This window comes from Calonectris borealis, chromosome 25 (genome assembly GCF_964195595.1).
Source record: "Calonectris borealis chromosome 25, bCalBor7.hap1.2, whole genome shotgun sequence".
NCBI lineage: Eukaryota > Metazoa > Chordata > Aves > Procellariiformes > Procellariidae > Calonectris > Calonectris borealis.
The window spans coordinates 6,482,311-6,498,692 of NC_134336.1; the positions used below are offsets into that span (position 1 = coordinate 6,482,311).

General features: G+C 59.1%; 2 protein-coding genes across 31 annotated transcripts in view; both read right to left on the reverse strand.

The window, feature by feature from the left end:
• The window catches only part of SDC3 (syndecan 3), a 44,442-nt gene extending 35,853 nt beyond the window's left edge, over positions 1–8,589 (reverse strand). Inside the window, exon 1 of the mRNA XM_075173679.1 lies at positions 8,450–8,589. Within this exon, the coding sequence (XP_075029780.1) occupies positions 8,450–8,539 (90 nt within the window). The 5' untranslated portion in view covers positions 8,540–8,589. The remainder of the gene's footprint in view (positions 1–8,449) is intronic.
• Positions 8,590–13,716: 5,127 nt separating this feature from the next.
• The window catches only part of PUM1 (pumilio RNA binding family member 1), a 77,287-nt gene continuing 74,621 nt past the window's right edge, over positions 13,717–16,382 (reverse strand). For all 30 annotated transcript variants that reach the window (XR_012677251.1, XR_012677250.1, XM_075173704.1 and 27 more), the window contains one exon: positions 13,717–15,491. Coding sequence is in view for 28 of the 30 variants with exons in the window: in XM_075173704.1 (XP_075029805.1) it covers positions 15,360–15,491 (132 nt within the window). In the remaining 2 variants the exon portion in view is untranslated. The remainder of the gene's footprint in view (positions 15,492–16,382) is intronic.

Genomic DNA, 16,382 nt, shown 5'->3' on the forward strand with positions numbered 1-16,382 from the left:
TGCCAGGCAGCTAACTAGCAAGTTGCACCCAAAACAATTATTTTCTGATAAATAGGGAGAAACAGTTCCTTTCAGTGCCAGGAGAAACAAAACCAACTGATTACGGAGGCCGGGTGCTGCTGGGTGCTGTGTCCCGGGCAGCTCCGCTCCCCAAAGCGCCCCAGCCCGGTGCAGCTCCTTGCGGGTCCCCGGGGAGCCCGGTGGGATGACGATGCCCCACGGCCACTGAGCCCAGCACGGGACCCTATTTCATCCCAGCTCACTGCACTTGATGCCTCCAGTCCCTGTTTGATGCCCAGGTCCCCATTTAACACCCCGGTTTCCCCATTGGCAGATATGTGTCGGCATGCTCCCTAATTAACGCCAGGCTAATTAACCCCAGGATCCCACCCAGGTTTGCAATCCTCTGACGGAGGCGACGGCAGCACCGCACGGGATGTGAGCCATGCACGCTGGCAGGGCACCGACTTGCAACCACTGGTGGTTAATTAGGGCTTAATTAGCACTCATTGGTGCCACGGGAGCACGAGGAGTGGGTGCTCCAGGTCGCAGCCCCCTGGCACCCAAGCACGTTGACCGGGCTGGGGTGCACCGAGCTTGCCAGGCCTCAGGCGGCGGGGAGCACCCTGTAAAGCTGATTTATCATATTCTGTATTATTTGACCCAGAGGAGGAGGTGAGAAGAGGGAGCGGTGACATCGGCTGAGGACCAAAGCACCCCAAAGTCACGGGGACGCGGTGGCCGCCTCTCCCGGCGCCTCCAAAAAAGGGAACCTCGCATTCCGAGCAGCCTCCCGGGCGCGGGTTAAAGCATCGCCGGAGCTGCATAAAATCATCCCGTTTCATCAACAAATACCTGGCAGCTCTGGGTTTTTCCACTGGGCCGGAGCCAGGGCTTCGGAGCGGTTTAAGTGCCGGTCCCTGCCTCCTCCCCACGCTCCCCGTAAGTGCCATCTCCCGTGACACTCTGCTCCGGCTCCTAAATACCCTCGGCCCGGTGGCAGGAGATTCCCACGACACCCTCACCTCGCACTGAGCAAACGCACGTGCTGCCCACGCATGAGGGAGAAGGAGAATTAAAGGCTGAATGATGCTACTTGCCAAAAAACCCCCAAAATGGGAAAAAAATGCATTATGCCAGCTTCCTCCGATTAATCTTTATGGGGTGCAATGGAGACGTTTCCCAGCAGAATCTCAGGACACAACAGACATCCCTAGGACAGGCAGCACCTAGAAAAGTTATTAGGAGCCCGGTGGACCCAAATTTGCCTTAAATAAGCTGGAAATAGTGGACTGACACCCAGTTTGGGGCAGTAAAGCTCTTTGCACGCTCTGCGCCGGCACCACTCGCTGCCTCCGCAGGGAAAACTGCTCTGGGGTAGGAGAGAAACACAGGGGCTTTCTGTTCAGTTATAGCTTTCCTTGCAAAAAATAAGAAATAAATAAGATTTTTTTTTTTTTTTTAAATGCCCATTTTGGACCAAAACTCCCACTCTCTTTCCCCAAAATGCAACCCTCTGCTATATTTTTGACATTTGCTAACGCGAGCATCACTTCTAAACCAAGCCAAACTCGCGCTCGGGACCGCCCGCCCTTCTCAGCAGTTACTCAGCCTGACCAACGCGGCTCGTGAAAAGAGCTTCATTCCCCTCCTCCTCCTCCGGAAAAACAGCATTTTTTGGCAAATAAACTGTTTTGCCAACAAGTTGTGCTCCGTGCTGCCTGAGAGATGATGCTTCTCCCTGGCTCCAGCCTCCTCCGCCCCAATTCGGGTCCCACATTGGGGCTGCAGCGGTGGGGACGCGTGTCCGGGCTCCCCCACATTGAGTTTTTTTCCCCCCTCTTGCTAAAATAATCCTTGTTTCGCCATCAGCCGAGAAAGAAGCAGCAGCCCTGAGGTTGCTGCTGTTATTTTTATCTTGAAATAAATAGTTTGAGCCGCGGCCAAGCTGTTCCGAGGGAGGGAGATGCTTTACATCGTGGCCGCAGAGATGTAAACAGATGCGGCCTCCGTCTCGGCGAGGGCACATCACGCGGCCGGGGCAGAGCAAACATCCCGATCCAGCCCGGAGAGGGATGAAGTCGCCTATTCTGGGATGCCGAGGTGGAAAAGGGGGATGCAAGGTTCAGGGAGCATCACTCCCAGGGTGGGGACCGCAGCAGAACCCATCGCCGTTCACCCCCAAATCGATGCTGTCCCCTCCATCTGCTCAACGCATCGCATGCACTGCCGCAGCTGGGTTAAATACTGGTTTAACCAGGACCAGAATTAACTTTTTGAGTCATTTTTAACAAAAAGCCTTGAAAGAACCAGCTCTAAAAATACTTTTACCTTCCCTGCTCCAAAAAGGAGCATCCCTGTGCCACCCGCACGACCCCGGGTTCAATCCCATTCCTTCCTGACCGCAGCAAGACCCCCAAAACCATGGGTTTGGGGGGGGCAGATGCTGCAGCCAGGCTCGGTTGAGCAGCCCCAGGAGCCTTCCTCTGCCTGGATCCGGCCACATCCTTCCCCCTTCCTTGACTTCCAGCAGAAAGGCTGCTCCGCGGGGCTGGGCACAAAGGGGGGGCCTTTGCCCCGCGCTCTGCACACGAAGGTCACCGAAACGCTCGGGAGCTTTGCACGAGAAGCTCAGCGTAAATGTCAAATTAATTATCTGGGAAAGATGTATGCATTGCCACAAAAAGCTCTCTGTTTCGCCCCGCCGCCCTTCCTCCCACCTCCGCTCTCCCCGGAGCAGGGCACTGGCTGCGGCTTGCGAAAGCCGTGGCCGGGGGAGGCGAAGGACCACGGGACGCTCCCGATGGGAAATATTCTCCCCCCCGCCCTCCCCATAAAGCACCTGATCAAGGGAAACAGGGAAAAGCACAAAGCGAGGATGGAAAAGCTGGGAAAACCTCGCCGGCAGCCGCCGCTCCTCCCTCCGCACACGTGTTGCGGCACCGTCTCCAGGGACACGGCCGGCAAGGGACGAGCATCTTCTGCCGGGGCCAGGCTGACACCGCCGGGGTGAAAAACAGAGGCACGTCCCCCTTTCTGCCCGCGAGAGGCTCGGTGGCATCACCCGTTTTGTGGGATAAATCCTTCTCCGGCAGCTCCCCGGGGTCCTGAGCCAAAGGAGCCTTGTGCAGGCGTTAAACCGGAGTGGGGAGGATGCGGAGGGAAGGGGGATGCTGAGGGATGCTGAGGACCACAGCTCCGGCGAAGGTACCTGCCCGCTGCTCCCAGGGGATGCTAAACCAGGCGCTAAAGGGGGGGTTCTCCCCCCAAAAAACTGCTCCCCATCTCCTGGACATTGAGGCTGGATTTGCAGAGATGCTGAGCACCGGGCTCTTATGTTGGGGAGCAGAATAAAACCAAAAAACACACCCAGAGCCACGCAGGATGCAAGGATGTGATCAGACCCGGCCTCCCTGCCCCACTCCGAGCATGGGGAAAGCTCGGTGGGGAGAGGACGCCTGTACAGAATTAACGCCTCGACTTAAAACTATTTCAAAGTCTGTTCAGGAAGGGAAAGGCTCCCGGCTCCCAGGGCTCAGCCCCGGTTTCGGTGACCAGCCCGGCAGGGTTTGGTACCCGGCTCACGTCGCACCGGGGACGGGCATTCCCCCGGCCCGGCTGCCGTCTCCCAGGGCTGCCGCGCGTCTCCCGGCCGCTCTTCCGAGGGGAAAAGGAGCCTTAGGGACACCTGGGGACTTAACCCCCACTTCGCCCACACCACGCACGGGCAGGGACAGGAGGTGCCAGTGGCCAGAGGACCCTGCGCCCCTTGAGAAGCTCTGGGACCCTTTTTTTTTTCAATTTTTTTTTTTTTTTTCCTCAATTTCTCCATGAACTTGCTTCACCCCTCGCTCGTAAGAGGAAGGAGCTGGGTGCTGAGCACAGCTGGATGGGGAGAGCTGGGATGTCCCTACAAACAGGGCTGGCTCGAACCACTGCATTACCCCAGCTCACACCACGGAGCTCAAACCCACGCCCTTGGGAGCCGGGCTGAGTCCTGGCAAACTCGTTACATGCCACACAATTTCACGGCAGCCCCCAGAGCACCCACAAACCTCAGGAGGGAAAGACCCCCCCCCCCACGGCCCTGATGCCAGGCTGGTCACCGGGGACCAGCTGACCCCAGTCCCTCAGCAGACATCGTGGGACCAAGGGTGCCCTGCAAACCCCCAAACCCCCACGTCGGTACCGGTGGGACCCAGCGCTGCGGGGGATGCTGAAACCCCCCAAATCCTCTGCAGGGGGAGGTGGATGCTCCACCCCAAACCTCTGCGGGGCCGTGGGGCATCTCTGGGTCCCGTGTTCCCCATCATCCCTCCGGATTGAGCCAAGGGTGGATTTTAAGGGATCGCAAGGAGCAAGCGATGCCACACCACACTTACCCTCCCCGGGAGAGCCCCATGGAAACACGCTCTGGGACTAAATCAAAATCACCTCCCCGACACCCTACAAAGAGGAGCAGGATGAGGCCAGCCCCAAAGCAGCCCGGTCCCAGAGCGACCCAGGCAAAGCTCCAGCAGGGACAGGGACGTGAGCGGCCAGGACCCGCGGAAAGGTTACGGCTAATCGACGCTCGCAGTAATTAAGGTGACGAGTTGATCCCTAAGCTCACGGCTCGGCCAGCCAGCCGGGGCCAAGGCAAAGCATCCTCCCGCAGCACGCCGAGGGACTCGGGGTCCCCCGACCGGGGGTGTCACACAGGGCTGGCTGGAGGCACCCCGGCATCTCGCCGCAGCCCAGCGCACGGCCACCCTCGCTGATTAACGCTCATCAGCCCGTGCTTTGCCTGCGGCTCGTTAAGGTGAGCAGTGCTGCCCGGCGCTGCCCTCTCCCCCTGCCCGCTCTGTCCCCAAACGGTCCCCAGATGCCGCTCGGCTGCCAGCATCCCGGCTCCCCACCGAGGCCCTGCGCGGAGGAGGAGGAAGAGGAGGAAGAAGGAGCGACCCCCCCCCACCTGCATCTGGCCTGCGGGGTGGGGAGCAGCAGCTCTCCCGGCTGCGCAGAAAACAGCCCGCTGGTGGATTCTCAGGTGTCTAATAAGGGGTTGAGCCCCCCCCGCCATGGGCAGGGCTGATGCGTGGGCTCCTCTCCACCGAGCCGCCTGCATCTCCCAAACAGGTCCAGACTCGTCCTCTCTCAAAGCGGTCCGTAGCCGGCTCCAAAGCGATGAGGCAGGGGATGGGGATCGGCAGGGATGGACAGGGTGAGCTCGTGAGCTTTACAGCTCTGGGGAATCCCGGCCAAAACCAAACCTGCGTGTCCGTGACACTGTTGGGGAAACCCACTGCCAGGATCGGGTCTCGCCAGGAGAGGCGGCCCCTGCCCCGCAGCGCTCCCACGGAGGCACACAAAGGGTTAAAGGGACCGATCCCAGTGGGACCCATCCCAGCTTCCCCAAACCCGGGGCCAAGAGGGATCACAGCCATCACGAGATCAAAGGGAAGCGCTGAGTCCTGGGAGACTCGTTACGGTTCCCAAACGCTCCAGCAACACCACGTCCCCGTGCCGAGGCCGGCAGCCCCCGTCCCTCCACGCTCCCCCGGGCCGGGGACAGGGAGACGCGGTGCTGGGCCCGTCCCGGGGAGCTCATGGGCTCGGTGCCAACGGGAGCCGGAGTTATTTGTCCGGTCACTGCAGTGCAAATATTAATTAATTCTCCGGGTGCTGCTCCGGAGAAGGGCTCCCTGGCAGGGACCAGGGTCCGGCCCAGGGTTTGCAGACAACGTCACCCAGTTGCCTGCACAACTGCATCAGGGGGACGGGGGTCCCCAAATCCATCCCCCATCCCATTATCACGGCAGCCGGCTGGGATGTCCCGGAGCTGTGCCGAGTCACCGCTTCCCATCCCGGTGACCCCAGGGAGAAGCCGAGACTTTGTCTAATGAGACCAAATGATTTAAAAGCTTCAGCGAAGAGAAGGAGGGGAGAGGAGAGACCTCGGTCCCCTCCAGGTGAGGATGCCCGATGTCCCCTGGACATCCCTCACGGGGGAAAGCAGCCTCCTCCCTCCCCTGGGCTGCCTCCCCCAGCCCCAGACCTGCCCCATGGTCCCCAGGAGCATCCCAGCATCCCATCACCTCCCATCCTGGCATTTAACAAGCCTGTAACCTTTCCTGCCTAATTATCCTCAACAAATGCCAGCAACCGCCTGCATCGCCATCCACCAGCCAGCAACTAAAATTCCCCAAATGGGGAAGGGGAAAAGCTTATGTGGAGGGGGGGGGAGTGAGCACCCATGCAACCAACCCCACGCCCGCCACGGGTGCTGGAGACGCTGGCACAGCCGCACGCACCTCTCACCGCCGCGGGCAATGGAGGGGAGCTGCCGGTGGAGCTCGGGCTTCCCCGGATCAATGGCAAAGCGCAACGTTCAGCTTAATAAACTGATACACGGCGCAAGCGGCCGCGCGGCATCGCCAGGAGCCACAATATTTATCGCCGCTCACACGACTAAATCACGCACCTGATGGTCTTCTTAATAACGGCTCAGCAGCCTCCTCGGAAACACCGAAGTTGCATCTGGCTCTTTGGGAGGGGGAATAACCGCTGCCGGGAAAGCCAGGCAAACACCCCACATGCACCCACTGCCCCGCAGAAATAGGGGTGCCAGCCCGCAGCGCCCACAAACCAGAACGCCAGGAGGATGGGGAAGAGCTCTGGGTTATTTAAAGCAGCAGGTCGCGTGCTGGCAAGCAGCCAGGCCCTGGGACTTCTCCCCCTCTAAAAGAGAGGAGGAGGAGGCAGCCTTCCTCCCATTCCTCCCGGAGCGGCTGCTTCTCCCAACACCCGGGAGCACAACCGGTTGTGTGGGAAAAGCATCTCCTGGTTGCAGGAGGATCCTTCCCGTAGAGCATCACCCAACAGCCAGCGCCCCGCAAAGCCACCCTGGGTCCCCCAAACGCTCCCATAAGCGGCTCGGGGAAGAGTGAGCACCGGGCAGGGCGCAGGCAGGGTGCAGGCAGGGCAGGGTGGCTCTGGTGGGGGGTTTCCCAGCGGGACCGTGCCGGTGGTGGGGAGAAGCAGTTTCGGAAGTGCCACGAGAAACCACGGACATAACCCCTTCCTGCTGCCAACATCAAAATCCTCTCCCGTGGGCAGGGCTGGGAAAACCTCGTGGGAAGAGCCTGGGCAGAGAGGGGCGATGGCTGTGCAGGCAAGGGGCGCGCAGCAGGCAGGGCTGCCTGCATCTGCCCCTGTACAGGGCTGGAGGTGCAAGAGAGATGCCGGGGGCAGGCGAGGGGGGGGCAGGTAGGGGGGGGCAGGCGGGGCTCGGTGCCTGCAGCGTCGGGGCAAAACCCCCCCAAGTTTCTTCTGCCACGCGGAAGCGGGAGCGGGCAGGAGCAGGCAGGAGTGGGATTTTTCTCCCTCTCCCCCCCCCCGCCGCAGGGTTATTTTTCAGGCGTGTTTCCCCACGACCTTCAAATGGCATCTGCCTGCATCCCCCTCCCCACGCACACGGCAGGGCCCCGGCACCCTGCCTGCGCCCCCCCCCACCTGCCTGCTCCTGGCGGCCTTGCCCAGCCCTGCCTGCACCCCAGGGCTGAGCCCCTGCCCCAGCACTGCCCCTGGGGGTGCGCAGGGGAGGGGGCACCCCGGGGCGGGGGAGGGGAACGGGCTCCTGCCTGCGCTGCCCGCTGGGGTCTGCAGGCAGGGAGGGGCGGCGCGGAGCAGGGTGCTGGGGAGCGGAGCCCCTCGGGAGCTGGGTGCCCCCCCACAGCCCGCAGGGTGCGAGCCCCAGGGTGGGCAGCCGAGTCCCAGAGCTCCCCAGTCCCCCAGCAAGCTGCTGGCCCAACCCCACCCGAGCAGGGTGCCGGTCCCCACTACACCCCGCAGGGTGCCGGCTCCGGGACCCTCCCTCCACGCCGGGTGCGGGGGTGCCGCCCCCCCCCGCTGCCAGCCCCCCGCCCACCCCAGGCGGGTGCCGGTCCCCCTGCACGGTGCCGGTCCACGCACGATACCGATGCCGGTCCCAGCACCCGGGCCGGTCCCAACGTCCCCGCACGGTGCCGGACCGTGCCCGGGGCTGGTCCCACGTCCCACTCCCCCCCAAGCCCAGTACCGGTCCCCGCGCCCGGGGCCAGTCCGTGCACGATGCCGGTCCCATCCCCCCCCGCGCCCTGTGCCGGTCCACGCACCATACCGATACCGGTCCCACGCCCCCACCCCGGTGCTCCCCATCCGCTGCCGGTCCACGCACGATACCGGTCCCACGCCTCCCCCCGCCCGGTGCCGGTCCACGCACGATACCGGTTCCACGCCTCCCCCCGCCGGGTGCCGGTCCACGCACGATACCGATACCGGTCCCACGCCCCCAGCCCGGTGCCCCCCACCCGCTGCCGGTCCACGCACGATGCTGGTCCCCCCCCCGCCGCCCGGTGCCGGTCCACGCACGGTGCCGGAGCCGGTCCCCCCGCGCCCCCCGCCCGGTGCCGGTGCCGCCCGCACTCACCAGCGCGGCGCGGGCGCTCAGCAGCAGCAGCAGCAGCACCGCGAGGCTCCGCAGCCCCCGGGGCGCCGGCGGCGGCACCTCCCCGGGCATCTTCCTGCCGCAAGGACGGCTGGCGGCGGCGGCGGCGGCTGCAGCGGCGGCGGGAGGCGGCGGCGGGGGCGGGGAAGGGCCTTTGTTGCCGCCGCCCGCGGGAGGCGGTGTGGGTGCGGGCCGCCGCCGCCGCGCCGCCCTCCCCGCCGCGCCCCCCCCCGCGCCGCCGCCCCGCAGGAAGCGCCGGGCCGGCCCTCGGTCCCCCTGCCGGCCCCCCCCCCCCGGCCCCCGGTGCCCCCCCGGCTCCGGTCCCCCCCCCGGCTCCGGTCCCCCCTGGTCCCGGTCCTTCCCCCGGCCCCCGGTCCCCTTCGGTCCCGGTCCTCCCCCCGGCCCTCGGTCGCCCCCACCCGGTCCCGGTCCCAGTCGCCCCCGCCCCGGCCCCGCCGCGACCACCACGGCCCGGCACGGACCCGCCGGCGGGGGCGCGGGGGAAGCGGGGGGGGGGCACACTGGGGCATATTGGGGGGATCCAGGGGTAAATGGGGGGGACCTGGTGCAGATGGGGGGACTCTGGGATAGATATAGGGGGGACCTGGGGGAGACTGTGGTGACCCAGGGGTAGGTGGGGGGGACTGGGGCAAACTGGGGGGGAATTGGGGCAGACTGGTGGGGACCTGGGGCAGACTGGGGGGGGGGAACTGGGGCAGACTGGGGTGACCCAGGGGTAGATGGAGTGGACTGGGGCAAACTGGGGGGGACCTGGGGCAGACTGGGGTGACCCAGGGGTAGGTGGGGTGGACTGGGGCAAATGGACCTGGGGCAGACTGGGAGGGGACCTGGGGCAGACTTTGGGGGCGGGGGGGACCTGGGGCAGACTGGGGGATTTGGGGGTACGTGGGAGGGCCTGGGGGCAGATGTGGGGACCCAGGAGTAGATGGGAGAGGGCTGGAGCAGATGACAGTGACCCTGGTGCAGACTGGAGGGACCCTAGGGCAGATGGGGGGGATCTGGGACAGATGAGCGGACCCAAGAGTAGATACAGGGGGGACCTGGGACAGATTGAGGGGGCCCAAGAATAGATGGGGGGGACATGGGGCAGCTTCAGGGGACTCAAGGGTAGATGAGGTGGTGCTGAGGGACTCAGGGGCGGTTGGGGGGGCCCAGGAGTAGATGGGGGGACTCAGGGGGATATAAGGGGGGATCAACAGGCAGATGGGGGGATCCTGGGGCAGACGGGGTCACCTCAGGGTGGACGGGGGAGAGGAACCAGGGGCAGATGGGGGCCCTGGGATCTGCCTCCAGGGTGGGACCCCCACCCTGCCCCGCTCCTGGGCCTCCCCTCCGTGGGACCCTCGGTCACCCCTGGATGGGTGCTGGGGCCAGGGCCACCCCAAGGGTACAACCCAGGAGGGGAAAATCCTCCGGGCAGAGCCGGGACTCACTCCCAGTCCCATGCCAATAGCTTGACCAGCCCCACAGCACCGTGCCTCAGTTTCCCCTTTCAAAAAAAAGGGGGATAACAGTGGAACCAGAGGACAGGGCAGTCCCTTGTCATGACAGTGACTTCCATGTGGCTGATGCATGACCCCCGGGTGACTTTGCTCTGAATTTGGGCGTTCAGTCACCCCAGTGGGCCCGGGAGGCGGTAGTTGTGGGTGAGCTGGGAACAGACGGGATGGGATATAAATGAGTCGTTTCTCACACACGTGTAATTCCTCCTAATGGCTTTCGCATGCTTTCTGTGAAAAAACCTAAAAATATATTCAGATTCTCATAAAAAAACTCATCTGAATGCAAAATACATGCCGGGAGGGGGTCAAGGGGGGAGCAGGGGGGATCACCTGGGAGAAGGGGCACTGCCCTCCCGGCACCGCCGGTTTAGGAGGGGAAATCAGCCAAATTCAGCTAAAAATGGAGCTGCAGCCCCTGGTCGGGGAGAGCTGGGGCACGTCCCACGGCAGAGCATCCCCCTGCAACCCTCCTCTTTGGGGGTGTGAAACATCGCGGGGGGGGGGGCTCTATCTCGGGGTCCCCACCTGAGTCACTTCTCTTTGTTTTAATTGCGCTGTAATTAGGAAGAGCCAAATTAATAATATTTCTTTTAAAAAAAGGTGTATTAATATCATCAGCAAGAAGCTGGGGCGGAGGGCGGGAGGGGGATGCAAAACCCGGGGAAAGGTTTTGGGTGGTGCCGAAACGCAGGGGGGATGGGTCGGGGTCCTGTGGGGGGTTGTCACTGGGGCAGGGGAGGGGGGGCCCTGGGGAGGGAGGCCTCTGGGGCAGCGGGGGGGTCCCTGGGCCAGGGGAGGGGGGACCCTGGGGCGGGGGGGATGTCCCTGGGCAGGGGAGAGGGATTCCTGGGGCAGGGGAGGGGGGGCCCTGGGGAGGGAGGCCCCTGGGGCAGCGGGGGGGTCTCTGGGGTGGGGGTGGGGGGTCCCTGGGGCAGTGGCGGGGGGTCCCTGGGGCGGGTGGGGGGTCCCTGGGCCAGGGGAGAGGGATCCCTGGGGCAGGGGAGGGGGGGCCCTGGGGAGGGAGGCCCCTGGGGCAGCGGGGGGGTCTCTGGGGCGGGGAGGGGGTCCCTGGGGCAGTGGCGGGGGGTCCCTGGGGCGGGGGTTGGGGTTTCTGGGGAGGAGAGAGGTGTCCCCGGAGAGGGGAGGGGGGTCCCTGGGGCAGTGGCAGGGGGTCCCCGGGGAGGGGGGGTCCCCGGGGAGAGGGGTCCCCGGGGAGGGGACCGGAGCGGGGACAGCGGCCCCGCGGAGCCGCGGGCCGGGGGCGCGTTGCTGGGGCTGCACCGCCCCGCCGTGGCCGCGGCCACCCCTGCAGCCCCGCCGCGCTGCCCCCCCGCTGGGGACGGAGCAGGGAGGCCAAGGCCCCTGCAGGTCCCCACCAAGGGGTGTCACCCGAGAGGTGGCCCCCGACGCGTGGAGGAGCGACAGAGGTGCCTGCACACGAGAGTGGGGGTCCCGCGGGAGGGGGCCGTGGGGGGACGGGCGCTGCCCGGCTGCCACAGGGTCCTTTCCTACCCCCTGCGGCCCCGTTGGAAGCGGGAGATCTTGTTCCATCGGGTCAGGGTGTGATGGATCCCAGACGATGTGATGGACCTTGGGTGTCGTGATGGACCCTGGATGTCATGGTGGATCCCAGCTCGTGTGATGGACCCTGGATGTCATGATGGATCCCAGCTCGTGTCATGGGCCCTGGCTGATGTGACGGATCCCTTCACATCCCTTCTCCAGCAGCAACCAGCAGCCATGCTCAGGAGTAACCAAAGAGGGGCCGGCACAGAGTGACCTGGCCGTATCCTTCCTGGCAGGCCCCCGCCGTGCCCCCTCCCTCACCCTGGCAGGGCCAACGCTGCTGGCCGTGGGGCGGCTGCCCAGGCTGGGCCCCAGCCATGCCGGCGCTCAGGCACCGCTGGCCGAATCCTTCCCCCTGGGTCAGGCACGGAGCAGGAGTTTGCAGGTCTGGGCAAGAAACCCATTCCCGAACACCTTTGCTGCCGCGGTGGGAAGGGTGCCCAGGGTTAACCCCGGGCCCACGGGTGTCTGGAGGAAGAAACACGGAGCCTGGGCAGACTCTCACCCCACTCTTGAAACTGAGATAGAAGCTCAATGTGAAATTAAATTAAACTAAAAAAGAAAAAAATATCCTTTGCTTTCACCACGTTCTGCCCCAAATCCACAGCCACGCTGCTGCCTCGCTGAGCTGCTCAAGCACTGTGGGTTAGATGAAGCGTTGAAGAGCTATAGGAGTTATAGGAGCCCCAGAGGCTCCGGGACGTGGGACCCAAGTGCTCCTATAACCCTCGTGGCTCGGTGCGATGGCTGTTGCTTATTGCAGAGGTGCGGGCTGGCTTCAAACCCAGGGCAAAAGAGGTGTCAGAAAGCCCAAGTCGGCGCTCTCCGCTAAATTTAACAACGGGTGTGAAAACTGATTAAAACCACGGCTAAATGGAAGATGGAAGAGCCTCTCAAGGGGATTGGCTTTGTTGAGGGGTGAGAAGAAGAAGGTGGCAGCATGGGAAGGATCAGTAATTTGACACATACTCCAAAATCAAATGTTTTAATGCCCTGAGCCAAAAAACTAATTTCCCGTAAAATAGAAACCTTCTTCCCCTCCATCAATTTATCACACCTCACCCTATTTGCACAAACTTATCAGGATTTCCCAAACTATTCTGATGATAACCTTTAGAAAAAGTCTTTAAAACCAGCAGCCGCGGCACTGCACCACAGGGACGGGGAAGGTCCTTTGCACTGGTAAATGAAGAAAAATTGGACTCAAGGAGAGGCCAATTTTCTCCCCGAGCAAGGGTCACACAGGGGATGAAACGCAGAGCTGGAGCTTCCCCGAGACAGGGAATTGGGGCAATAAAGGACAAAGGCAGGCTGAGAAGTCGCACAAGAACACGGTCTGGGCAGCAGATGATGAACTGGGAGGGGTGGGACGCAACGCAGGTGAGGACAGTCCTAGCTTTGCTCGCCCAGCGCTGGGCTCCAGGCTGAGCCTCACCTCTCGGGAGGGAGGGCTTGGGACTGGGGAAAGTCTCCATGGAAACACGAGCTCGGTGTTCGCTCTTGTTTTCTAGTGGTTCTCAATGAACCAGAAAACACCCTGGCACTCAGCATGGCCGGTGCATCCCCACCTCGACTGCTGGGTGCAGCTCCCCAGTCCCCTCCCTGCGCCCTTCCTCCCCCCATCCCAAACAGCGAAGAGGAGGATGAGGATACAAACAGCTTCTGCACAACCGTCAACTCCGTGGACCACCAACCCCAGCCCGCAAAGAGGGCGGGAGGGAGGGGAGGGCGAAAGCAGCAGAGGAAACCACGAGTGGGAGATGAGAGGTACCGGGGGAAGTCATTCCCTGCCCCTCTCTGCAAGAGCTGCAGTGCTTAAAATGACCAAGAGACAGGCGGTGGTGGCTCACCTCCAACTTACTGCCAGAGGACGGAGGCTGTGGGTGCTACGAGTTCGTACGGGCGCTGAAAAGGTTTAGACGTGCTCAAAAGGGGGGGGGGGGGGGAATGCAAAGAGCCAAACCCCCAGACCCCAGGAGGAGGAGGGATGGCAAGAGCGGGAAGCAGCGGGAGGTAGGCGGTGGCTCTGCTCTTCGTTTTCCGTGTGCATCTGCTGCTCAGAGCCCTCGGCCGAGGGGGGAAGGCTGCTCTTAAGTAAAAAAGAGGCAAAAAGTTGTGGGGGTGGCACTCCATTGCAGGTGTTCAAAGTAAACACAAAGCCAGATTCCAAAGTTCTGTATTTTTCAAAATAAAGATCACACGTTGTTTAGAGACAATCTACACAAGAGTTACAAAAAATAGTCGCCCAGGCATAAGCATACACAGGTTTGTTAATTATACACATATGGTTACAAGTGTGCTTGCAAAAAAGTTCATTGGAAATATACACAAGGCTCTGTAAATGTACACCGTGTAGTGTTACAATTCTATATTCAAACAAGGAAAATTGACAGTATGTTACATTCACTTACAAGTAGACAAAATGCAAAATACAGTTCATCTTCTGTACAAAAAGGGAAGGTGATTCACACTTTACAAGGTGAAAAGGGACTCTGATTGTAAGGAAAACTAGGGGATTCTGTACTTTTGCACTTTTTGTTTCTTACTGTCACAAAATAAGCAAAACATTACTTTTTAAGATTCAAAAAAACACTATTTTGAACTGAATCATTTTTGTATAACATTTAGAAAGGATCGCTACTGTTCAACTAGGTGACAAATAAAACCAAGCATTTATTTTTTTTTTTTAAACATTAACTAGGCTGTATAAAGAGAACATTTCCTTCAAAAGAAAAAATTTACTTCTGGTTGAAATTACAATTTACAATATACAACACTATATGCTACGACCATAAAAGGTGTGAATATACACTGAAATGCACAGGTTTTGCTAATTCTTTTTTCTTACCAAAAAACGGGTTTATGTCGATTCAAACTTCTCCACATTTACATTACAGAGGTTTACAAATGTACAATTGTACAGTCAGAAGTATGTTCCACTACTAGGGTACATTATAGATACAGATCAGACATCAAAACAAGAAAATACTACAAATTTTTATATATGTAAAGTCTACACCAAGTATACACTATATATTTATAGAAGCAAGACCAAAGCCGAGTTGGATTTTTTTTTTTTTCCTCATGCTAAATAATCAAATTGTGTCTCTCAATGTTAACAGAACAAACTGAGTAGGCAGTAAACAAGTACACCCGCCCCCCACCCCCTCGCTTTAAAAACTTTCTGGGTGTGTACGTTTTCTTCCCAAAAACGACAGCTAAGCTACCTCCTTTAGCATGTTATACTCAAAAAAAAAAAAAAGCAATTAAAAAGTTTCAAAAACTTAATTCTTTTTTTAAACTGAAGCTTTAGCAAGTTGAATTTTTTTTTATTTATAAACAGCGTTAAATGCGTCATTTGTGCCATTTAACTAAAATTCAAACTTCTTGCTGACTTTCGACTAAAAGGAGAAAAAACAGGTATTTGCAAAAAAGTTGCCTGCAAGGCAGATGAATTAAAAACGGTTTTTTTTTGTTTGTTTTCTTCAAACCAACCACCCTGAAAGTTTCCACATTTGGAATATAGATACAACAGTGAACAAAAATGTGGCCTTCCATGTACATTTGATACCTATGTACAAGTATTCTATACACCAGTAAAACAGCAGGGCAATTAGTTAATTAAAAAAAATAATTAGTACATGTTATGCATAATAAAATTAAAGAAATTTACAAAGGCTTTTCTTTTTTTCTTTTTTAGCAGTTTAGCAACCATAAAACATGTTCTAACTGTATATTGGAATATTGTCGGTTGCTGGTTGTAGACGCCGGATGGCCAGTGAGCTCCTCCCCAGTTCGCTGCTTCAAATGATACCGTTCGGTGGTCCACAAATGGGCCCTAGGTCCACCCCGTTCTTCATGTAGTATTTCTCCAGCTTGGCCAAAATGTGTTTGCCGTAGGTGTATTTACGCAGGGTAGCGATGTGAGGCCGGATCTAGGAGATAAAAGAAGAGCGAGTGAAGCTTAGGAGCTGGAATTACGACAAGCTCCGGGTACCACACGGTCAGAGTGCCGGCCACCAGCAGAAGACCAGAAGACCACAAAAATGCCTGAAATATTAAAGTGCCATTTGCTGTAATCACCTCAATTACTGTGAATCAAGTTAATGTTCCATAACTCGCTGATGTTATTTTTAGGAGGAACTTCTGGTCAAGCAGGTGGCATCGCCTTGAGCCGTATTACCGGAATCCAGTTGGATCCGAGCGTGTGGATGAATACAAGGCTTTGTCCCAAGAGAGGAGCCTGGAAAGACAACCCCTGGGTGCTCGAGCTTCCCAAGGGTGCCCTGACACCCTGCTCCCAAGCACACTAAGGCAGAAGAGGCATCAGAAGGGTCTAGTGGGGCTGAGCAGCTTTTCCTGAACACGAGCAGGGTCTTCTGCCTCCTTCCAGGCTACAGGCTGAACTTCAAAAAACTGCTAAAAGCCTGGAAGAGTTGCTGGTATGAATTTCAGCAGTCCATTTGAAAGAGCTAGTGGGAGAGGCATGCAGTGTTCTTGGGCTAAACAGCAGTTTAATTTCTGAACCTGACAATTACAATATTTATTTTAAGCAGAGGTCTGTGGAAGCAAATTTCACCCGCTTACTACTTCACAGTAAGAGTCACTTCCAACGCCACTCTAATGGCTGTAGCCAGAGTAAAACCACCTTTACTGCCAGAGCACCCAAGCAAGGAAAGCTGTTTCTGTTGTAGTAACATCATTATGCTGCTGAAGTTCTCCTGGACAGTTTCAGAGGAAGGAGACATAAGAGCAATTCATTTTCATTACTAGATGAGAAATATCCCACACCACCAGCACGTTCCTTCAATAACACAATTACAATG